We start from the raw sequence: 25,220 nt of genomic DNA, 5'->3' as shown, positions 1-25,220 counted from the left end.
TCAAAAATCATCCAAACAAATATTTTCCATTTTCTTACTGATACACTAATTATGAATAACTATCTACCACATTTGTGTCTGCTTTCCCTGGACTGCATAATTTTGAAACTTAATTTAGTAATGAAATTGTAACTTTGTTCCTCAGTTAATGAAAGGAAATAGATGAAGCAGATACACATATTACTTATTGTTCTCAATTATGTACTGAAATCTCAATGTCTTCCAGGGACTCCTGAGGATTACCCACGGTTTTTCCATATGCATCCTAGGACAGCAGAACTTAGTCTCCTGGAGCCAGTCAACAGAGACTTTCACCAGAAATTTGATTTGGTTATTAAGGTAAATTAAGCTAATATCTTATTTCCTTGTGTTTATGAACTGCTAATCAGATAAATCTGTAGAGGCTACTGTAGGCAGTTTTTTGTTATAAAATTAAAATTGATGTGGACAGCAAACAATTTTTTGTTTAAAAAAAGCGAAGTCCAGTTTTAATATATGGCATTGCTTTTCTCTAGAATAACTTTTTATAGTACTATGGGGTAAAATACTAAATATTCTTATATGTAACCAATGCCTTGGTTAAGTGTATACAATTCTACACAATTCATTACGTCTTCTCACATTTTTTTTCTACTAAAAGGAATTAGCATTTTACCACAAAAACATGACCAATTAAGACATCTAAAATGTGCTTGATTTATATGTTATTTTAATTTTGTTTTCATTTTTATTAGTTAATTTTATTTTAATGTGTTTTTGTGTTTTTAATGCTGATTTTTCCAACATAAAAATAAAAGGTCTTGCCTATCCAAAGATACATTCAATACACATCTCATTATTTTCTTTATATTGAAAGATGATCTTCAACCTGAAATAATTTTGAAGCTAAGTTAATCTATTTGGCATTTCACTTTTGGTTTAATAGTATGTCTGTAGTTTAATATAATCATTAAATAGATACTGTAAAAATGCAGATATTCTTCTAATTAATTTCGATGGACTTCATTGAGATGGTGAGATTTAATCTAATCAGTGAAGGAAAAACAGGAATTTGACAGGCAGAGATGAGGACTGGGAAAATTTGGACATTGTAGGTACAACAAAAGGCAAAAGCAAAGATTCAGCATAAGTTTTGTATATAGTACACAACTTTCTCATATTTAAGTATGCAAAAAAAAACCTCTAGAAATACATCCCGATGGTATTTTTCTTACCTTTTGAAAAATGTAAACATATTAAATGAAAAGGAAGTAAAGTAAGGAAGTTTACTGAGAATGAACAATGTTCAAGCTGCTTTATGTGCATTTTTCATTGAATTGTTGCCACAACTTTAGTATTACTCTCATTTGCACGAAATGTGGAAACTAAAGTTCAGATAAGGTAAGTGATTACCTTAGAGTTAATTACTAATAAGGGGCAGAGTTGAGTTTCAAATTTAGTTTTATATACACTAAAGCCATGCTCTTTTCACTTCACAAATATGCAGATACTTAGAAATGGTTGTCTGGTTAACAATTAATAGATATGTCCTTAGCACAGAACCTGTGTTTATTCAGCAATCCTTGTCCTTGAAAAAGCTTATAGTCTAGAAAGGGAAACAGTCATATAATGAAATGAATCAGATATAATACATCAAATGCTAAGAGGAAGACATGTAAAGAATGGTAATGACACACGGAATAGGGACATTTAAATTAATCTAGAAACTCATGGAAATTTTCTGGAGATCACCCCAAGCTAAATGTTGCTGGATTGAAAGAGTATGGCCAATGAATAAAAGTGGGAAATATGTTTGAACATAAGGAGGCGCAGAAGTGAAAGCTTGGAAACATAATGTACAGGCTACAAGCAGTTAACAGGGAAATGAGGTCTAGAGCCAGACCACGGAAGGAGCCTGAAGGGTGACTGCAGTTTCCTGGGATTTCATTTATTAAGGGTTTGGGACTTATTCAACAAAAAACACCACTTTAACCGATTGTATTAAATGCCATGCATGAGATTCACTTTCTTACATTGACTATGTTAATTGTTATGGGAGTATATAAAACTCCACAATGTGTACTGATTTTCTATTGTGGATCTCCCTGGAGTCTTGTGGTACTGCTTTCTATGGGAATTAAGAAATTTGACAAAGCACTGTTTCCAAACTGCCACATGTGAAACCAAAAATCAATTATTTTCCTTTATTATCAAATTTAGCTGTCCTGGTGTACCTGGGTACAGCGTAACTCAGTCCATCAATTACAGAAAAAAAAAAAAAAAAAGCTATTACAACAGGTCACAGATTTTTTTGTTTTAATAACACTTTCTTTTATTAATGGAAGTTTTAACAGACATTATTAGATTCAAATTACTATGTTTTGTGTGAAGTCAAGGACATAATAAGCCAAGGTATCTAACTATAATAATAATGTACCACCTGCTTGAATAATAACTGAGTGTTGTGGTATTGTTCAGGGGACTATTGAAATGCTACAATCTCGCAGTTCTCCTCTACAGTAAATCTTTCCATTTCTTCTCTCCCTCTCTCTCTTTACTTTAATAATACTTCATTTTTTCATTGGCCCTAAAAGTTTTTGTTGGACTAGATCCCAATTTATGTTTCAAAAGCAGAGAAAAAATAAAATGAAGTATCGTCTCCTACATTTTGAAGAATTCTGCTTTAAAAAGCTATGTGTATATTTAACAGCTGGTGAGTGCCACGAATTAGAGATTTATCATGTTCATTTTTTCCTCTATTTCTCCCAGTGATTTATTCAGCATGCTGACAAATAAAAATGTAAAGATGAAACTTGGAAGACAAAGTGGAATAGTTCACAAACTTTAGAATCTGAAAAGATTAAAACATGCAACTGAAAAAGTTTGTTCCATTCCAAAACACTATCCTAAATTTTGTATAATTGTAATCATTTAAGCATACTTTAAAATGTGATATACACTGTGAACAAGAATCATAGATTTGGTTTACCCAGGACAGTACATGTTTATGTCTGTTGTCTTTGTGTAATTATTCATAATACCTCTCTTGCTCTTTTAAATGTCCCAGTTTGTATAAGTTATTTGATCACTACACTCATAAAATAAAAACCACCTATGATGTAAAAATATGAAAGCACATTTGAGACACTGGTAAGAGTGAATTAGTTCACGTGTGGACCATCTATTACAAAGTCCATAAGATCACTTTCAGTATTATAAGTGAAATATTTTAAAGTATTATTAGTTGATATATTTATACTTCAGGCATCTAATACAAAGCTACTAGTCATTAATTATTAAGATCAATTAAATGGATAAATTATGAATAATTTACTATCTCTCAGTTCTTCAAAGAACAATTGCATGTTTTAATCTAAATCCCTTTAATTAACAACGAAGAGCAAAGATCACAATGAAATTAGAAGCATAATTGTTTCATGTTTCCTCTGATTTTCATGTTGTTACTCACTGACCTACTTATTCTGTCTAGCACGCTACCTTTTAACTTATTTTCCTTCCAACTCATGGGCTCATTAACCCTGAGATCTCACTACTTCCCTTTCACACCCTCTGTTCCAGACATACTAAACCGCTTCTAGTGCCCTCCACTGACCATGCTGTTTCTGACATCTAAGCATTTAGAGATACTGTCCCTCTTCCTGAATCATTCCTCCCTCTTCTTGTCAACAGTCTAATTCAAACTGATGCTTCAGTTTTTAACTAAGAAGATGTTTGCCCTAGAAAGGCATAGCCACTGTTAGGAAGCCGCTTTTTTGCAGCCTGTTGGCCCCTAGAGTGGCCCCAATTACTCTATTGAATGTACCTGTTTATTTTCTCCCACCTTTTACAGGGGGACAGATTGTGAAACATTTATTTACACTGTGTCCCATGCCCCTACATCTACCTATATACAGCACATAGAAGCTGCTTAATAAACATTTGTTGTAATGATTTTCTCTGACACAGTAAATCTTTTCAGACTGTTGAATCTGTACCTACATCTTCACTCTATATAAATACATACACTTGAATGTGTATGCATTTGATAAAATTTGATCTTGCATCTCTGTCTAGAAAAAAAAAAAAGATGCAAATGAGGCAAATAGATTTCCATATAAATTCAATCCCTAGAAAAAAGGTCAGACCTTTGTTACGGCACAACTAAAGCTATTTATGACTGCATCAAAAAAAGGTGTTGTGTTTCTTCTAAAGAAAAATTACATACTTGTCATAGAAAATGAGCCAGGGAATTAAAAACTAGTGAGCTTGACTCTTAGTGCTGATGTGCCTCATGCTCTGGCAAGGTGTGGTCCTTGAGTAATTTGAGAGTTACAGGAAAACAGCATTTGAGAAATGATTGAGGGCTAAGAGGACAGCTGCTACAACTCCTGTCCCTACATGAGTCACTAATGCCACAACTCTAGAAAATGTTTAGTCACTATTTGAGTAATGATAAAAATTGTATTTTACTTCATAGAAATTTAACAGAAAACCCTGATTCAATGATTTTAAAGCATATGGCATTTGCTACTTTTCAATTTGTCTAATCCTTGTTGAGTGCTTCTCAGGTACCTGGCATTTTTCTTGGTGCCAAGGAGACATATTTTACTTCTGATGTCTACAGACATCTTTTCAATTATTGGTTGGATAACTACTCCTAGTATTATTTAATTGTGACAAATTAAAAATGTAGCAAACTATAGATATATCCTTTAAAAATTCCAAACCTTCTATTTTCTATTCTCTTTTTCAGTTAATCATATTTCAGTTGGTCACCCACCAAAGCTAGACACTGCCGCTTCCTCAAAGGTCTCTACTCTCGAATGTTCCCACTCAGTCACTCATAGAATCCCTTCTTGATACCTTTGAAATTCTCTTGAATATCTCAACTCTGCTTATCCACTGCAATTCTTTAGTTCACATTGTCTTGGCTCATCATCTTACACAAGCAGTCTCTAAAACCATAGCTTCATTTCTGTGCATCTTATCCATCTTTTCACACTGCCAACAGAGTATCACTAAAACAACAAAAAATAGATCATACTGCTGCATGTTGCCTTCAAGCCAATTTACAATTTGCCCCCTACCTGAATTTCCCACAGAGACGTTGTCAAGTTGAAAGATCACAGGTGTCTAAGTCAGGCAGAGTAGCAAGTCAAAGATCATCAGTCATCACTTCTCAAAATGAAAAGGATGGAACCTACTGTGAAAATGAAAAAGCTAATAAAATTAATTAAATCTGTTATGGAGATGTGAAATATAAGTTATGTTCTTTCTACTCTAATGTGTAAATCATCAGTTTTCAAAAAAAAAAAAAAAAAAAAAGCGAGAGAGAGAGAAGAGGCAAGAGAAGAAAAGGATTGGCACTCCCATAAGGTGAGATTGAACAGGGGCCATCAGTGACCCAGAGTTAAGACAAGAGGATAAAACATCAGGGCTGCTATTGCCAAGCTACAAGAAGGAAGACAAATGCTGCAAATGGCATATCTTCTATATCTGGAAATATTCTAGCAATATATCCCTACTCTTATTCTTATGGCAAGAATGAAACACACACACACACACACACACACACACACACACACGTACTATCAGTTCAGGCCACTCTAACAAAGTACAAAAGACTGGGTGGATTATGAACAATAGAAATATATTTCTCACTCTTCCGGAGACTGGCAATCCATGCTCAATATGGCGGGTTCTAGTTAGGTTCCTTTTCTGGGTTGCAGATTGCCAACTTCTGTTTGTATCTTCAGTTGGAGGAGAGAGGGTGAGAGAGCTCTCTGGGATACCTCTTGTAAGGACACTAATTACTTTTATGAGAGCTCTATTCTCATGACCTAATTACCTCTCCTAATTGCATTACATTGGGGATTAGGATTTCAATGTATGAATTTGGAGAGTTACAAATATTAAGTCCATTGCATACCACATCTCAGTTCAATAGGTTACTAAATAATATAATAAGTTTATCTTTTCTACCCCAATAGCCAGGTCTCTAAGGTAAGGCAAAGTAAATTAAATATCTCTTATACATTTTAGAGAAAATCATTCCACAGAAATTTCAGGCATTACTTGTTCTTAGTAATGAAATAGCAATCTTTCCATGAATTTCCAAACAAACATTACAGTTTCTGAAATCAATTGATCTTTGACACACTGATAAGTGTTTATCTTTTAATTTTGTGTTCTCCTTTTTTTGTTAAACTTAGCAGATTGCCACATAAAGCATAATTTTTGTCATGATGTGTCATAGTGTCCAACTAACAAAAGGGGATATTATCAACTGGGTTAAAATTAGAGGGCCAAGAAGACTTTGGGAGAAAACTACGTTCCACGAGGCTCTCTATGTAAGATCACTAATGCTTCTAATTAATGATGAAAAAAATCCTTCATGTTAGGAAATTTGAGCATATCACTAAATAAGCGGGAATGGTTAAGACAAATGACTATATCTGTTTTACCTTAACTGTAATAGAGTAAGTAAATGAGCTCAGAGGTAGAATATGGAATTTAAACTGCCTAAGGATGAAGCGATGCATGTGGATAGAATTAAGGGATCAAATGCCAGAGAAAGCAGCTAAGAGTATCCTTCAGGTTTTCTGCTACAGTGTGACGTTGTACACCACCTCCCACCAGAGACTTCCTCCACAGGGTGCCTGATATCACATCCAATAACACATCATGAGAATGGCAACAATTTGACTCAGATACCATGCTGAAATACATCACAGAGGATGTAGAAGCTCAAAAAGAAGTCAATCTAAAAAACTTAACCTTTTAAAATTTTTGTCTTAATGAGTTAAGTTTAATCAAACAAAAATATTGCTGAAGATTAACACTACCATGACTAGGAAAGAATAAATAATGCCAAAACACAAAACAAAGGAACAACAACAACAACAACAACAACAAAAAAAAAAACCAAAAACAGTATTTGTGTTTCTTCAGAAAGAACACTGTGTCTTTTTATTTTCCACTGGTTGGTCTCTAAAAATTCTAATTACTGACTTAAATTAATTAACTATTATGCCAATTACGGAAGCTAATAAAAGGAAAAGAAGTATGATGTCCTTGTCTCATACCGCTATTCATGCAGGAGCATTAGAACAGAAATAGAATGTAGCAGTTGAATATAGTGGCTGTCGAAATGCACAAACTGACAAAAGACACACAGAGGTGACATTTTACTTGGCCTTTTTTCTTCCTCACAAGGTGACCTGTAACTGCTTGGGAAGAAGAAAGGCAATTTAACCATTCTCATCAGAGTACCTTGCTTTTTGCCAAGGCCTTCTTGTCAGCAAAGGTCATCGTAAGAGTAGAACAGCAAGACCAAACGTTGTAAAATGTTCAAAGGAAAGCCACTTTCTGAACCCTTACCATGTCTCCCCACTCTGCCATCCCCACACACATAAACATCCTTAGCACTCTGCACATATGTTCCCAAGTAATCATTCTTCATAAGTTTCTTGATTCCACAGTAATAATGAAAAATGAAAGAGCATACTGAAAAACTTGTAGACTGAAACTCTTTGTTATTTTTTGTCTCAAGAACAGTCTGGTAGGTGGAGGAACATTGACCTCTCACCCTCACTATCTTCTAGGTTCTGAAAAAATAACCGATTTAGATACAATTTTTATATTGATGAAGTTTTAAAACTTGCTTATTACAAAATGCATTATTCTAGTTGACTAATTCATAGAAGGTACTTTAGTGGGGTTTTCTCCTGGTTAAGAAAAAACTGGGAATCGGATCAGACTCCAGTGTAGGATAAGATGGCTTTGCTGGTTGCGGAGGCAAAAGGTAGGATAAAATAATAAAAATAAAACATAAGTTGGAAGATTCAGAGACAAAAGTGTTATCCCTTTCTCACTATCATAATTTTATATCTGGCTGACCTTGCTGTTTATACCCAAGATGATTTTCACGTTCCAAACAACAGCCAAATCGTTCAACATGTTGGTGATAAGTGAGAGTTTTCAGAATCTGTGGTCTTCCCCAGAGTGGCAAGGTTATTTTTTCTTTAAATCATTCAAAATTCCTTTAGTCATTCCAGTGTCGATTTATATCTCATGCTCTAAGCAAAAAGAAAGATTTTTATCACTGAAAGGTATACAAGAGATTTAAGGATTCATGTTTTCATTGTAACAAGTGATAAACAGAATGGGCATATTCTTACTTGAAGTGAAGATAGAAAGTATTTTATTGTATTAAAAATATTCCCTAGGTGTGAAATGTGTCAGTATTATTTCGTTGTTACATTACAAAGCTTTTTAAAGTCTGTGCCTATATTCTATCTAGTGAAGTTATCTTTTTCTTTTTGTCATACAAAAAATGTATTTGTTTCCAACCAGGAATGCATATCCTGCTGTATAACCTTGCAAACAAACTGTACAGCATGCAACAGTTATTTATATTTTATCCCATGAAGTTTATATGTTTTTGAATTTATTTATAAGTTTTTGAGTATGTTTAGTAATAGTAATAAATTGGCTTAGAGTCAAACTGATTTTGCATCCTTTGATTTTTAGAGTATTAAATTTTAAATAAAGGAGGCTCCTGTAGGTTTTAAGGCAGTTAATTTTACAAGTAGGGTCAATAATCAATGGTATATTCTTATTTTTATTAGGATGGTGCAAACATAACTGCGGTGTTTGCCATTACTTTTAATGGCAAAAATCTAACAATTTTTAATTAGTTGATAATATGTTCTTTGATTCATGGAGCACAGGTTTTTCACAGTCATCTCTCCCTAAGACATTTTACACACACACACACACACACACACACACACAAACACACACACACGAAAAAAGGAAATATAATCTGATAACCTATTACCAATTACTGTTGCTTTGGACCCCTAGTTTTTGTAGAGCTTCAGTGAGCTGCAGGATCCTACAGAGAGTTCCCTTACATAAATGACTCTCCTCCATTCTGTTTCCAACTAAGTCCAAATTAAGAGACTTTGCGGAAAGTGAAGAAGAGTGATAATCTAGCCTTACATAAAAGGCTAGAGCAGAGTTGGCCTCAGCTGCTCACCCTAGGCTTTTTTAGTGTAACAGCTACCTATAAGCCTGTGCGAGAAAAGCTAAAATGCCCGATCCAACTGATCCCAAACGACTACTGATTCTACATATCAGGACCATGGGATGTGCTCCTTTTGGAAAGGCAGACTTCAGGGCTATCCCTACAGAATCAAGATTTACATGTGATTTTCAGGATGCTAAATTTTAAGGGCAAATCATATATTAAAATTACTTGAAAACTTAGGAGGATATAATAACATTAAACTAATGAAGAAAACAAGTAAGCAATACAGCAAATACATGTCAAGTATTTTGGCTGAGCCCCTGGGAATCTGCTTTAACAATTACCTTGGATTATTTTAAGGCAGCAGATAAGAAGCAGAGCTTTGGAAACCACAGTGTTTGGGAAATACTAGTGGGAAAGTGCAAAAGGCCAAGTCTACTTTTGGGGTCTATCTTTAATGAATGCAGATGGTTGAAGAGGGGAGCATCTTTAATTTTCATGTATCTTTCATAATGCTGGTTTTCCATGTCACTTCCTAGAGCAGCCCTTATTAAGTTAGCACTTGGACTTGAGTGCCCATATCCTAGTTTACTGTGATAGGAGAGGGAGGGATAGTCTAGGTACACGTTTTTGGGGAACAAGTTCATAGCTTATTTTTTTAGTAACATTTTAATTGAAATGCTGACATGCTACTGACATACAGGAAAGTGTGTCTCTTGATGAATTTTCACAAAGTGAAGTTAATCACGTAACTAACAACCAGATTTTTGTTAAAAAAGATACCACAAACTTCCCATATGCCTCCTACACCTCCTCCTAGTCACTAATCAACTTGCCAACACCTGACACAACCACAAACTTCTACTATAGGATTCTAACAGCATAAATTACTTTTTTCTTCTTCTTTGCAACATTTTATAATTGGATTAAATGTTGATGTTTTTAATCAGATTCTTAAGAGTTTTATCATTCCTTCTATTTTTCTTTACTGTAACCAACTCAGGAAGCATATGTTCCACAATCATATACTTTCCACCTGTGAAAAAGCTCAATGGCAATGAATTGTCTGCTAAAGGAAAATTTGAGACTTTTATTAACATTTTGATTTCAAAATAAAAGTACAAGTAATTCACAGTTGAATCCCAAGACAAACATGTCCAAATGTCAGGCTATTTGAAGGTTATACACTAATAATGTTATTGCTGAAAAAAATAAATTGGTTGAAAGCTTAAGTAAACATATTTTACCTGTCTAAAGTGATTTTTAAAATGTTAAGCAAATCCAATTTCTATCAATAAAGAGAGGATGTATAATTTAGCCCTTCAACAAAATTAACCAAAGTGAACAATCTTCTTCGTCTACTTGAGAGTTGAATTTAAAATTGAAAATAAAGCAATAAAGGGATATGCATGAATCATTGGTAGTTTGGTCGACTTGCCAGTTTTTCAGAATCATTCTCATATAAAGATAAATATGCAGCCTGTACCTTGCTGAGTGAAGAAACTTGGAAAAATTATACCCTTGTCTATTGAAGGCTTTACTGAAGAACTGTTTAGCAAGAGGTGTGGTCTCCAGGAAGGGAACAGAGGAAGAAAATTTTGAATTACATAGTAGCCTTATATCCTATGTTTAGAGTCATTAGCAGCAGGAATACACTATTACTCAGAACATTGTCATTATCTGCCTTGAGGGTACATTTTGTATGCATTTGTCTTTCTCTAACTAGACACCAGAAACCTGCTGTATGTCAAATTACCTTCGCTCTGCTTTTTGTTGTCAATCTGAGGTCCTTTTATTTAAAAATAATAAAGTAAAAATGGTGGCTTACACTCAAGACTATATTGATACTATGTATACACGTACATACATGCACACATACACCAACATACCTAAATTCTAATTAATTATGACTAATGGAATGCCAAGAGGATTTGACCATAACATATGAATAGTAGCTAATACTGAGTTTATTACTTGTAGAGTATTCCCACTGACATGCGAGCAATCCTTTGTAATGCTAGAGTCATATGACAATTTTCGTGTTGTTGAACCTACACAGTTGATAATTGTATAATTGTATGCAGTTTCAGTTACTAGACTCTAAGTCTTCTGGCGTGACAACATTGGCTCTTGGATGCACTGTATTTTCCAGAGTTTTTACTCCAGATAATAATGACTATCCATTAGTAAAGACTGGTCCTCTTTACTAATCAATAGGGCTGAAAAGAAAGATTCTCCAACAATTGGAGTTTGAGTAGCCACACCCAGAATGATGTCTGTCAAAGTACATGTTGCTCACATTATAACCACCATAGAGAGTTTGATAAAAATGGAGATTCCTTGCCTCTAACACCAACATATGAACCAGAATCTGTGGATTGGGTATGGGAATCTGCCTATTTTTTTTTTTTCTTGTTGCTCAGGCTGGAGTGTAATGGCACAATTTTGGCTCACCGCAACCTCCGCCTCCTGGGTTCAAGCGATTCTTCTGCCTCAGCCTCCCGAGTAACTGGCATTAAAGGCATGCAGTGCCGCAGCCGGCTAATTTTGTATTTTTAGTAGAGACAGGGCTTCTCTATGTTGGTCAGGCTGGTCTCAAACTCGCTGCCTCTGGGGATCCACCCCGCTCAGCCTCCCAAAGTGTTAGGATTACAGGCGTGAGCCACCGCACCCGGCCCAGGGAATCTGTTTTTTATTAGGCCTTCCATTCTATTCTTATGCACATCAGAATTTGAAAATCATTGCCTTGTGTGGTTGCCATGATTTTTAACATTTATCTGTCCCTTACCTCTGGTGAAAAGAGAATGCCATTTGTTTTCCTTACCCACTCCCTCCATCCTTTATTCCCTCTTTTTCTTCCTCCCTCCCTCTTTTTTTTCTTTTCCTAAGATATCTAATGTTTGCAAAAATTGGCCAAGCAGATTCTAAGAACTAGGTGTTAAAAGCTATAGTTCAGTAAGTAAAGCAAGTAAATTAAATTAATAAATTAAAATGTGTTAAGTGGAATGTAAGAGTACACACAGTCGAAATCATGCTGAAGTCCTCAATTTGCCTCATTCTGACAATAAAATGTATCTAAGCCATGTGTTAAGAGCAAAGTCACAACAAACATCTCATTCTTTAAGCCACTGTCCATTTAAAAAATCATATAACTAGGGCTTTTTGCATAAATATTATATGTAAATGCATAAACTTTCTGTAAGATTATACGTTATTCTGTTCACAGCACCATTCCTATAGAGATAGAATAATAATTGATAATTGAGGGGGCTGGGTGAGGTCCATTCATAAGACTGGTAAGAATGTGCATCAGTATCAACTACCCGTAGGTAAACTTGCAGATATCGCAAACCTTTAAAATGTGGGAATAGAGATATTCTATGATCTAAGGTGTTCATGTTGTACATTCACATTAATTAATTTCTACTTTGTGTATGTTCACACACACACACTGAAAAAAAATCCATAAATATCTATCGAATGGGAATTAGAATGATGTCACATTCACTTAATTTAAAAAAATATTTAATGTAAAGCCTATTAAAATTAAAAATACAGAAAAGTAAAAATAAATATATATTTGAGCTTCTTTCATATACCAGGGATTGTCTGAAATTTTAGCAGTGAATGAAACAGATACTTTTACAGTATTTATGCTCATGGAATTTAAAAATCTAATGAAAAATGAGGTTCAGACTAATTACAAGAAAAGTTTAGGTTTTCAATAGCATTGGATGATGGAATTTACTATACATGCAATATGATTATATTTCTATTTTTGCATGCTATAAATACAGAAAAATATTTCATAAATTTATAACATTAGCTAAATTAAAATGTAGTACTACCTTAACTTTGAAAATTGCAATATTTATCTTTAATGTTTAAGTAGGGTAAAACCATAATTTGCTACATTGATATAAGACCGTTTTTTCATCTCAAGTTTACTAACAGAATATTTCTTGGCATATATAATCTACTAATACTGTATTGTGAAATGAGAAGATGGAACTTCAAATTCAATTTTCAAAAAACTGGTTTTCACTTTTTCCACATCTATCACCTGAAGCAAGAGGTGACTTCAAGTTTCTTGTTTTCTGTACCTGTGAGTATGTAGCTGCCATTAAAGCGGGAAAGACTATGAGTGTAGGAGGTTCGTGGAGGGTAATCAGAATTTCATTGTTGCAGGCATTTATTTCTGAAATGTCTGTTAGATATTTAAGCAGTGTTATGAAGTACACAGTTGGATATGGATTGTGGAATTCAGAGGACAAGCCCGGGTTGGAGATTAAAAATAGGAGTCATAATAGTACTGACATTTTTAATACTATGAGATTAGACTAGATGAGCAAGGGAGTGAGTATAAAAAAAAGATGAATAACACCTCACTTCTGGGCCACTCCAAAATTAAGAAGTAGGGCAGAAAAAGGGAAACCAGCAAAAGAGAATGAGAAAACATGGATAGTAAGATAGGAAGAGAACCGAGAAGCTGTTGCCATGAAAGGATAGTGAATAATGTTTAAATGCTGAAGATAGGTCAAGTAAGATAAGGACTGAAAATAAATATTGCTTTTAGCAATGTAAAAGACACTGGTGATTTTGACAAAAGCAGCTGGCTTTGAGTGGCTGAGGCAAAAGTATGATTGAAGTGGATTTAAGAAAACGGGAGGGTGAGAACAGACGAAGGTGAGAACTTGAGATCTAAGAAGTGGGAGTTGAGCAATAAGAAAACATGGACACAGGGAAGGGAACTTCACATACCGGGACCTGTCAAGGGTGGGGGCCTAGGGAAGGGATAGCATTAGGAGAAATGCCTAATGTAGATGATGGGTTGTTGGGTGCAGCAAACCACCATGGATCATGTATGCCTATGTAACAAACCTGCACGTTCTGCACGTGTATCCCAGAATTTAAAATACAAAAAAAAAAAAGTGGGCTCTGTAGATGAACAATAAATAATTCCTGGAAAACATGATTTCTTTCTTCTATCCTATAATTTATTTAGATGATATATAATTTGATAAGCTTTACCACTATCTTTTTTAAATTGTTGAATCTGCTTGAAAGGTTTCATATTAGAGACTATGAAATTGTTAAATTGTTTGCCACCGGTTAGCAAGAACAAAGTTATTCTGTAGTCTCAGTCCTCCATTACAAGGTGCTCAGAAATTATCAGTATTTCCTTTTTTTAATATTGAAAATGGTTTGTCTTTTTCAGTGTTTGCCTTCCAAAGTAACAAAATAGTGTGCTTTTTATACTTCACTATGTTTTGGCTTTAGTTTTACTTCGGTCTCATTACTGAAAATGAGACCCATGCCCAGACTCTTTTCAAACAAAACCCTAGCATTTAAATATAATGTTTAACTCATGACCATAGACTCTGTAGACATAAATAAGGTTACCTTATGAAAGTAATTGATTTTTTAAATACCACCTTGTTTCAATTGAGCTATTTTTAAAATATTTCTCATTTCATCCACCACGGATTTCAGGGGAACAGAATAATTCAGATTTTTGAGAACCCTTATTTATATTACATGGAAGAAAAGATAATTGGATCAGAGTTTTGATGCATGGACCCACTAAAGAGCAAAGTATACTATTATTATTATTATTATTATTATTATTATTAAAATTCAACATTTTAACTCTTACTTAACAGAAGTATTTATAACAATATTTTTTCCTACTACTAATTTGTCCGATCTATCTTGCTTTTCAATATTCATTTGCATTCTATAAATTTGAGAAACATTTGAGGAATCTTCCTGTGTAGACTCTTAAAAATCGGGAGACTTGAGTCTAGCTAGGCCCATGCTCTGTATGTTACTTACAACCTATGTGGCCTTGAATATAAAACTAACCTTTCTTTTTTTCATCAGTTCAAAAATATACATTTTCACATCTGGACAGATAAATGACATAAAGAAAGTGGGCTTTGGAGACAGATATCTGGTTAGCAAATTGAAACACCTCAAATAAAATATACAGTAGCAATCCAAAAATATTAATCATTATTAACACTAAACTAATATGAGAGTAAAAATAGGCAGAACCTTTATATGTTATTTCTGTAGATATGAGGAAGTTAAGAATTAGATTATTTTCATAGATCTAATTTGAATTTTATTTCTCTTTTCATTGGATCACTTTGTTTTCATCATGCAAATAATACATATTTTTACTGGCTTCACAGTTGGCAGTAAAAACTAATGACATATGATCTGAATGTAAAATGTAAGCTTATTTCATTATTATACAATTTTGCTTTTTTCATCCTCCTCACCACCCATATATTGTGTGTGTTCCTGTGTGTTCATTGGGGAAAGAGGAAAAATTATAGAATTTATGACTTTTCAAAGCATTATTTTGTCCTGGATATGACATGTTGGTTATTAGAATAATTAGATCTAAAAGAAAGATAGAGAGATAAAAGAAGAGAGAAAAAAATCTGTTCACAGTGCCTTGCATGTATGAACTGCTCTGAGCCTGTAAGAGTGAAGCAGAGGATTCCTGCTTAAATCATTTCAGGGTCATTGGGTTAGATGCCCATATGGACCAATTAGTTTTAAACAGTGAAAAAACAATGTTTTCCAGGCATAGACTGTACCTCTTGCCCTAGTCAGCTGTCTCCAGAAAGTCTGATGCATGCCACAGAGGGAACTCCTAAAAGAACATCCATGGCTCAGCACAAATTAATCACAACTGCTGGATGCAGAAAGACCTCATCCATACTGATGGTGTTAGCAGCATGCCTGCTTATGTGCAATGGATACAAAATTCCAGACAGGGCCAAACGTTATTCCAGTACTGTTCTTCTTAATGCAGAGCAGGATCTCAAAGCATTTTGTGCCATGGACAAATTGTACATTCTGCTGCCAAATGAAAAGTTAAATGCATAAGAAAAACTATGTAATATTACTAAGAAAATGTAGCATATTATTTAATTAGAGATATCAATATATTAAAAATCAAATATAAGGTTTTTTAATCAATGCATTATGTGACATTACCTCCCTATGGGTTTATTAATTACCATAATTTCACATTAGTAATTGGCATAAATAATATTTCAACAAATCTTCAATATAAATAATATGAAGGAAAATATATTGTGATATTTCTTGGTGAAAAGTCAGCAATCCCTGACAATATCACTGTAGTTTGTTACCTACCTTTTTAACAGATGAAAATGTTAAATTATTATTAGAAGGAAGTGAAAAATTGTCTTCTGGAGACCGAATTTCTTTCCTCACGTTTTAACAGAGATCTCTAGCTGAGCTACTTATAAAGTACTGTCGCTATCTGTCTAGAAAAGCACACTAGAGTTTAATATCAAATATTTTATTTTCATTTTAATTGATTTCAAAATGCAACTGTTCTTATAATGGGGAAAACATAGCAACAAAAATTAAAGAGTTTGAATTCATTTTAATAAATGTATATGCTATTAAATTATATCCATGTTTTCTCATAAAAGTTGGAGGAGATTTTCTAGAAGTCAATTGTGATGAAATCTTCCTTTAAATTAAACCTTCCAATACACATATAATACAATATATATATTTTTAAAAACAGAAAGTCTATGGATAGCATTTTCCTATTCACAGCATACCATGCAGAGATTTTCTAAGAAAATGTATCAGAAATATGGCCGGGCACGGTGGCTCAAGCCTGTAATCCCAGCACTTTGGGAGGCTGAGAGGGGCGGATCACGAGGTCAGGAGATTGAGACCATACTGGCTAACCTGGTGAAACCCCGTCTCTACTAAAAAAAAATACAAAAAAACTAGCCAGGCGAGGTGGTGGGCGCCTGTAATCCCAGCTACTCGGGAGGCTGAGGCAGGAGAATGACGTAAACCCGGGAGGCGGAGCTTGCAGTGAGCTGAGATCTGGCCACTGCACTCCAGCCTGGGCGACAGAGTCAGACTCCGTCTCAAAAAAAAAAACAGTATCAGAAATAGAAATTTTTATCAATTTCTTAAACTTAATGGGAGAAAAAAGAAAATTTATACATAAGAATGTTAATTTTACTTGAAAAAACATTTCTAGTTAAATAATACTGAAATTCCACAGTTTCTATAATATTACAATGAAATTTATTATTTCTGTTCTTTTAGGACGCTTTTGGGGACATTCAGTGGGCAATAAATATAACTTCAATCTATTAATTTTATATAGAATTATGAATTATTTGGGAATTGTGTATGTTTCTTTAGGCTGCAATAACAAAACATCATAAGCTGGATGGCTTATAAACAAGGAATATTTATTTTTCACAGTCCTGGAGGCTGGAAATTCCAAGAGTAAGACACTTGTAAATTTGGTTTCTGGTGAGGGCCCACTTCCTCATAGAGGGTGCTACCTCCTTACTGTGTTCTCATGTGGTGTGAGGCAGGAAAAAGGAGCTCTCTAGACCCTTCTGTATAAGGGGATTAACCCCATTAATGAAGGCTCTGCCCTCACCACCTTACCACCTTCCAAATGCCACACCTCTTAATATCATCACCTTTGGGGTTAAAATTTAAACTGATGAATTTGGGGGGTACAGCAGCATTCAGACCATAGCAGAAATTTAAACATTAGCGTAAAATGAGAAGACACAGAGGAGACAAAGTCTATACGTATAGTTCTTTCTTTGTGTTACTTTTTTTTTTCTGCCTTTTATTTAAATATTTTATCAACAGTACACTCAAGTATCTCCATTTGTAATTTTCTAACTAAATGTATTTAAACACAATTACCTCTCCTACTGTATTCAATAAAAATTACAATAATTTGACCGGGGGCAGTGACTCACGCCTGTCATCCCAGTACTTTGTGAGGCCGAGGGGGGCGGACCACGAGGTCAGGAGATGGAGACCATCCTGGCTAACACGGTGAAACCCCGTCTCTACTAAAAATACAAAATATTAACTAGACGTAGTGGTGGGCACCTGTAGTCCCAGCTACTCGGGAGGCTGAGGCAGGAGAATGGGGTGAACCTGGGAGGCGGAGCTTGCAGTGAGCCTAGAACGCGCCACTGCATTCCAGCCTGGGTGACACAGCAAGACTCCGTCTCAAAAAAAAAAAAAAAAAATTAAATAATTTATTACAGTGATTTTTAAAAATATACACTGGGTTTTAAAACACAAGGCTGAAGCAATTAAGCCTCTCTGGATTTTCATTTCCTCATTTATATTTTCTAATGGCCCTTTAAAGTATTTTTTCCTCATGTAATGATATTAGTTAAAAAGAGAACCCTATATATTGCATGAAAAGTGAAACTCCAAAAAGATAGCATAACATATACTTTTGAAATCTCTTTTCTTTTTAATTTTAGGCTGAACAAGACAATGGTCATCCTCTTCCTGCCTTTGCCAGTCTACACATTGAAATACTGGATGAAAACAATCAAAGCCCATATTTTACAATGCCCAGTTACCAAGGCTATATCCTGGAATCTGCCCCAGTGGGAGCAACCATTGCGGACAGTCTCAATTTGACCTCACCTTTAAGAATAGTAGCTCTGGACAAGGACATAGAAGATGTAAGTTCAATACATATTTTGCTCTTGTTTGTGTAACAAATCTCATGTTATATTTCCATTAATGGGAAATATGACAAAGATACGGCTACTTAAACTAGAGAAGAGAGAATTAAGTCACTATAAGTGAGTTCTAGTATCATAATTTAATTCCAAAACAAGGATATTTTTAAAAAGTATCTTTGAATTCAATAACTAGTCCTTTTCAGCTTGCAGATATTCAGTATATGTAAGAAAATGAATATTTTACTTGATGTTTATTAAACGACGAGGGCAATATTTTTATTAACATATGTTGAGAACTGTTTCATATAATTGCTGATAAAGCAAAAATAGTGGTGTTACTACATGAGTAAAAAATCATGAAAGCACCCCTAGATTATGATTCTGAGAGTCTTTTCTTCAAGTCTGAGGGCATCGTTATGAAATAAAATACATTTGAGGCAGCTGACCCAATCATAATTCTGCCAGTGACTGTGTGGATGCTAACACTTCACAAATCATTGTCCTTTGTTTTTCTGGCACTCACACTATTTACATGAGTGGGAAATGGTCCAGGCTGAGCAAATCAGAACACTTTACCTCCTTAGCCAGAGTCAATGTTATAAAGGGACAGAAAATCTATACCAGGCTAGCCAGAATCCTCCCGGGAATTTACAATGGAGAACAGAAGGGCTGAAAGACTTTGGCGTCATGTATTAGAGAAGTGGAAATGAATCTGAAGCCTTTGTAGCCACATTTGCTGACATCATGAGAAAGCCAGTTATCAGCGGGAGAGAATGAAGCCTGAGATACACACAGAAAAGAGACTCCCATTGAGTCCCTGTCTTTTAAGTTGTAAGTTCCCCAGAGGTATTCTAATTCCCGAAGATTTTCCTTTGAGTTTGTGAACTACCACAATATCCTCACTGCAAAAATATATATACATATGTTTTGTGTATATATAGAGAGAGATATATAGATATATACACAGGTATACATACACAGAGATAGATAGATAGAGATATAAATATATACACAGGTATACGTACACGCACACACACACATACATATATCTATATATATAACAGCAAGTAAGAAATCCAACTGTGTTTGGATTATAAACATAACTATTTGTAAAAGATAGTTGGATTTCTTACTTGCTGTTACATAAGTCTTGACTCAGCCATTTCTCTGTTAACAGTGCTTGCTCTTAGATAGAACTTTTTGTGATGATGGAACTACTGTGTAACTGTACTGTCCAATATAGTAGCCTCCAGCCTTATATAGCTATTGAGTACTTAAAATTTAACTGGACTGAAAACATAACTTTTAAATTTTGCTTAATATTAATGAAATTAAATATAAATACTCACGTGCCACTCATAAGGCAGCAGTGCTCTAGAATGTTCACTAATATCTCATTACACATAGCTTTATAATCACTTTAGGAAATTGGGAAGGTACTTTCAGATTTTTTTTTCTCTTTCCAAACAAATTTTGTAACACTACGCAGAGGATATGACAATTCTTGTGGGCACTCCACCTTTGCTTTGTTTTCTTCTTCTATTCCAGCTTTTTTTTTTTTTTTTTTTTTTTTAATCTTTCCTGGTCTCTCACATTTAATGTCTTCTTAAACCACAAGTTTTAACAATATCTAACTGTCATTGAGTTCTCAGTACATGTCAAACAATACAGTAAATACGTTTTTCTTGCATTAATTCCCTTAAATCTCACAACAAACATAATAGATGCAATTATCCATATTTCAGAAAGGGACATTAAAGCTAGTTTAAATGCCTTACCATGATCAGAGAGTTAGTAAATAGTAGAGATGGACCTTAAACCAAGGTTTATGGAAAACAATGTTCTCAATTTTAAGCACTCTATATTTTATATACTTTGATCATAGTTTGACTATAATGATAGCTGAAGAATGCTCTAGGTTCTTTTCCTAGAAAAGTGAACACATTAATCCATATACAGTTTCATATGCCAATCAAGAGAATTTAGGGATTCTCTGATGTATAGTGGGTTTCATGAGTCACAGGAAAAAAGTCTTTACTAAATCCCCACTAGAAAACAAGTAAAGTCACCTTAAAAACATTAATCCAGGCTGAGCAAATATATTTTGTAGGTCTAATAATGTCCCACAACTTTTAGTGCAGATTTTGCTTTTCAGTTGAATACATACTCATATTTGATGTAGTGACTAATCAACTTGAAAGTGTACGACAGCTTAGGTCATACCTGAATAGATATGTGGTTAGAAAAATATTAATTTATCTTAATAGGTAGGTGGTTAGAAAAATGTAAATCTTAAAGTTATGTAGTTTTAAGTTTACACGATAGCAAAATTTATGTATTTATACTTCCTCAGTGTGTTCATATTATCTAATGGTTACACACTAAGCCATATGTTTGCCTGTGTGTCCCCGTACTTGTCTGGATTGTCTGTTCACTTCTAAATTACAAATGTTAAAATTGTGTTCCAAGTAACTTTGTAAAACACAGTAGTACTCACAGGGCATTGACGAAATAAAGTGGAGAGAGCTCAGGGTTCTAAAACCTTTGAGGAACACTACTTATAATTCAACTCTTGGAGATTTACCATGCCAGTTAGTCTGTGACATGCTCTGAGGTGTTTTTAAGGTATGTCTTCTTGGGGGCTTGGGCTTTGGATTTAGACAGATCTTGGCTTGACTCCTGGTTCCGTCATTTAATAGCTGTATAACATTGTGAGTTTCATACTCATCCGGTACCCACTCTTGTCCAGTCATCTATATGGTAGCAATCATTGCTGCCTTGGCATATGTCTTTTGTGGGGACTGGCAGGAAAGGGCATGGAGAGAAAATTTCCCTGAGATGATGCCATGTACATGGAGAGTGATATGCTTCATAACTTTTGTAAAAGTGTCAAGAAATTAATCGGTATAGCTGATCATTTGTTTATTACTTAGACTCACCCTCTTTCTAAAATAATCTATGGTGAGTGACTGTCATCAGGTGTTCAGAGAGTGAACAATTATGCCTAGTCCCCTAGTAATAAAAGTTTTAAAAATATCATATGTAGTTTCTGTATATAAAATATAAACAAGCTCATAGAATATTAGAAATAGTTTAAACTTCCAATACTATATGAAATCTTCTCCTAAAACCCATTTCCCAGAAATTGCTACATGTTTTATTATGGTATGCAACCTAGAAACCTAGAAGTCTTGCTTGATTTTTATGTTTTCTTTATTCACCACAACTAAGAAATATTCTAGATCTTCCTATTTTGTCCCCAAATTATTTATTTAATCTCTTTTCCTCTCTCTATCCTTATAAGCATCACCTTATTGGTATGTTATTAGAATTACTTCCTGATGTTCTTGTTCTCTTGATTTCATACTCAAATCTATCTTCTGCAGGGCCATTAGAGTGATTTATTCAAAAACTCAAATCTAACATGTAACTATATCCTTCCTTCCTCCCTCCCTCTCTTCTTTCTTTCTCTCTTTCTTTTCTTCGTTTTTCTTTTCTTTTTTCTTTTCTTTTCTTTTCTTTCTTTCTTTCTTTGTCTCTTTCTTTTTATCTCTTTCTCCTTCCTTCCTTCCTTCCTTTCTCCTTTCCTTCCTTTCTTTCTTTCTTTTTCTTTCTTTTTCTTTCCTCCCTCCCTCCCTTCTTTCCTTCCTTCCTTCCCTCCCTCCTTCCTTCCTTCTTCTTTGTTTTCTTTTCCTTTCTTTTCTTTCTTTTGACAGAGTCTCTCTCTGTCACCCAGGCTGGAGTGCAGCATCACGATCCAGGCTCACTGCAACCTCTACCTCCCTGGTTCAGTGATTCTCCCACTTCAGCCTCCAGAGTAGCTGGGATTACAGGCTTGTACCACCATGCCCAGCTAATTTTGTTTGTTTGTTTGTTTGCATTCTTACTAGAGACAGGGTTTCACCATGTTGGCCAGGTTGGTTTGGAACTCCTGATCTCAAGTGATCCACCCACCTTGCTGGGATTTACGGGCATGAACCATGGCATCTGGCCCACATTTCTATCTGATATAGTTTTATGACACTTATTCCTCTAGAGAAGAAATTTAAGCTCAGGCAGTTTTCTGTATCTTGATACCTGAGCCTGTTTGCAGCCTGAATCTTGGAAACTTCCTAATTCACCTATAATATTTGGCCACTGCTTGTAGTTTCTTGCATGTGCCAAGCTACATCTTATCTAATTATGTTTGCTCATTACATGTTCTAGGCTTTGAAATCTTTCATCTGTTGCACAGACTGGCTTGGATAACATACTCAGTGTTTAGAGCTCACCTCAGGCATTCCTTCATTCAAGAATCTTTCCACAGTATTCATTATCCAATTTTAGTTGCATGCCCCCCTCAGTGCATTTCTCTAATTCTATACTTCCAACTTGAAAATAATATCTTTCTCCCTCATGAGTTTACATCTGTTCAGAATAGGTCCTATATCTTAGCAACTTTTGTATCCTGAAAAACTAACACAGTTTCCAGCACTTAATAGGGTTTAGAAACTCTTCAATAAACTCATAAATCCAGTCATTATTGAATTAATGAGGATATCTAATATATGCTTCAAAAATCCTAATGATGTTGCATTAAATATTTCACATGGTGGCCCATCCCATGTCTGAACAATTCTAATTCTTAGAAAACTGTTCCTCATACTGAGTTGAAACCAGTTTTCTTGTGATTCATCCATTATTCCTTAAAACTTCCATTTGCTCGCACACAAAATAAATCTGTGAAATAGTCATTCATATATTAGAAGGTGGATTTATGTCCTGATTCATCTGTTTTTTACAGACTGAGCACCCTTTATTTTTATAAAGTAAATTAGTTCATTTCTGGGATTTTCAAAATATCTGTATTATCAAGAGAAAACTTTAAAGCCTGTTTAGTTTATGGGCATGAATTTTACTACAAGGTAAAATCATGCCGCTCTCAGCTGGGTGTGGTGGCTCACTCTTGTAATCCCAGCACTTTGGGAGGGTGAGGCTGGGGGATTGCTTGAGGCCAGGAGTTCCAGACCAGCCGAGGCTGCATACGGAGATGCAGTCTTTACAAAAATAAACAAAAAACTTAGCCAGGCATGATGGTTCATGCTTGTAGTCTCACTAATTGGGAGGCTGAGGCAGAAGGATCACTTGAGCCCACTAGTTTGAAGCTGCAGTGAGCCACGATTGCACTACTGCACTGTGGACTAGATGACAAATTGGGAACCTAACTCAACAAAATAAACAAAATCCTGTTGCTTTTGAGTGTCAGAATTAGTGACAATGATCATTATAGGGATAAACTCTTTGAGAGAGAGAGAGAGCGTACCACCTCATACAATATCAGCGTAGTATTAGAGATTAAGCCTCAAATATAAAAGTGGAAGTTGTCATTGCAGGGGTGGGCTCTCAAGAGTTGCTTCAAATATAGCTATTCCAGATGGTAAATGCCAAGAAGGGGATAAGTTTGGATCCATTTGCTTAAAATTTAGGTTGCGTTTTTCCCTTTAATTTAGTGGAAAGTGAAGTCATGTTTTAAGAAACAGTAGCAGGAATGTGAGTTGTGATAGTATTCACAGTGTAGATTTTAAGTAAGAAAGAATCCCGAGGGCCACCGTAATACTGAAAAGGAAGGAAAGAAAAATATTTGCACCAGTGTGCCTTTTTTATAGCTATACAGATGTATTCACATACATACATATATATATATGCACACACACGCATGTATACATATATGAATCATATCGGTTTATACAGTATGCATTTTAGGGTACTTGTACCACATCATAATTTCAAAATAACCCACAATATAAGTAGAATAGGTAAGGCAAAGGTTTTAAGAGACATATCTGAGTCCACCAGGTTTTCAGTGTCAGAGGTGCTAAAAATTGATTATTGAATTCTGATCGTAAAAAAATGACAAGAAATAATAATCAATAAAGATTACCCATTCGGCTTGTAAAAAGATACTTATTAATTTTTAATTTCATATAAATTTGTTCCCCTGCATAAAGTTACTTTAATATAAAGAGGTATCTTGGATATTTAATTCAATATACTCATAAAGCAGTATTTATACGCTTCATAAATATTGCTATTCCATTATATGTGGGTCACAATACTAATAGAATAATTGTATATTCTGAAAACAGTTGTCAGTCTAGTGTGCTGGAAGTGGTTTGCTTTTTCTTCATGTGTACGGTTGTGATCATTTACATTTACAATATTTATTTCATGTTTAATTTGCCAATAGGTTCCACCCAGTGGAGTTCCTGTAGGTACTAGGTGTTAAGCTTGTGATTGTTCTTTTGTTAATTGCTGTGGTTTATTTCCTTGTTCTTTTTCCTCTTCACTAAAACATGTAGCTTTTACTTCATTATCATTTATAAGGATATTTTCAAATACTTTATATAAATGTAAATATACTTTATTGGTTTAAAATTTAAAAATATTTTAAAGTTAAAAAAGGTAAAAATATTTATATAATCTATTGGTTATAATACTATGAAATTTTGTAAAATCCAAATTTAATTGTCAACTGAGACAAAGACTGCTTAATTACTAATGTTTTCTCAGTCCACAACAAATATTGATGATTTATCATGGCATTCTTTGTAAAACATTGTAAGTTTGAAATTGAATTTTTTTGAACTAAATACTCAGGCAACTACTATCAAGTAATTAAAACTGGCTGAGGAGAT

General features: G+C 34.5%; 1 protein-coding gene across 7 annotated transcripts in view; it reads left to right on the top strand.

Moving 5' to 3' along the window:
• Positions 1-25,220, top strand: part of PCDH15 (protocadherin related 15) — a 914,927-nt gene that overhangs the window by 504,885 nt on the left and 384,822 nt on the right. For all 7 annotated transcript variants that reach the window (XM_031652624.1, XM_031652623.1, XM_031652622.1 and 4 more), the window contains 2 exons: positions 227-339; positions 18,337-18,543. In XM_031652624.1, the coding sequence (XP_031508484.1) occupies positions 227-339; positions 18,337-18,543 (320 nt within the window). The remainder of the gene's footprint in view (positions 1-226; positions 340-18,336; positions 18,544-25,220) is intronic.

Source organism: Papio anubis, chromosome 11 (assembly GCF_008728515.1).
Source record: "Papio anubis isolate 15944 chromosome 11, Panubis1.0, whole genome shotgun sequence".
NCBI lineage: Eukaryota > Metazoa > Chordata > Mammalia > Primates > Cercopithecidae > Papio > Papio anubis.
The sequence above is the reverse complement of the archived record's forward strand: the minus strand, read 5'-3'. Positions and strand labels throughout refer to the sequence as shown.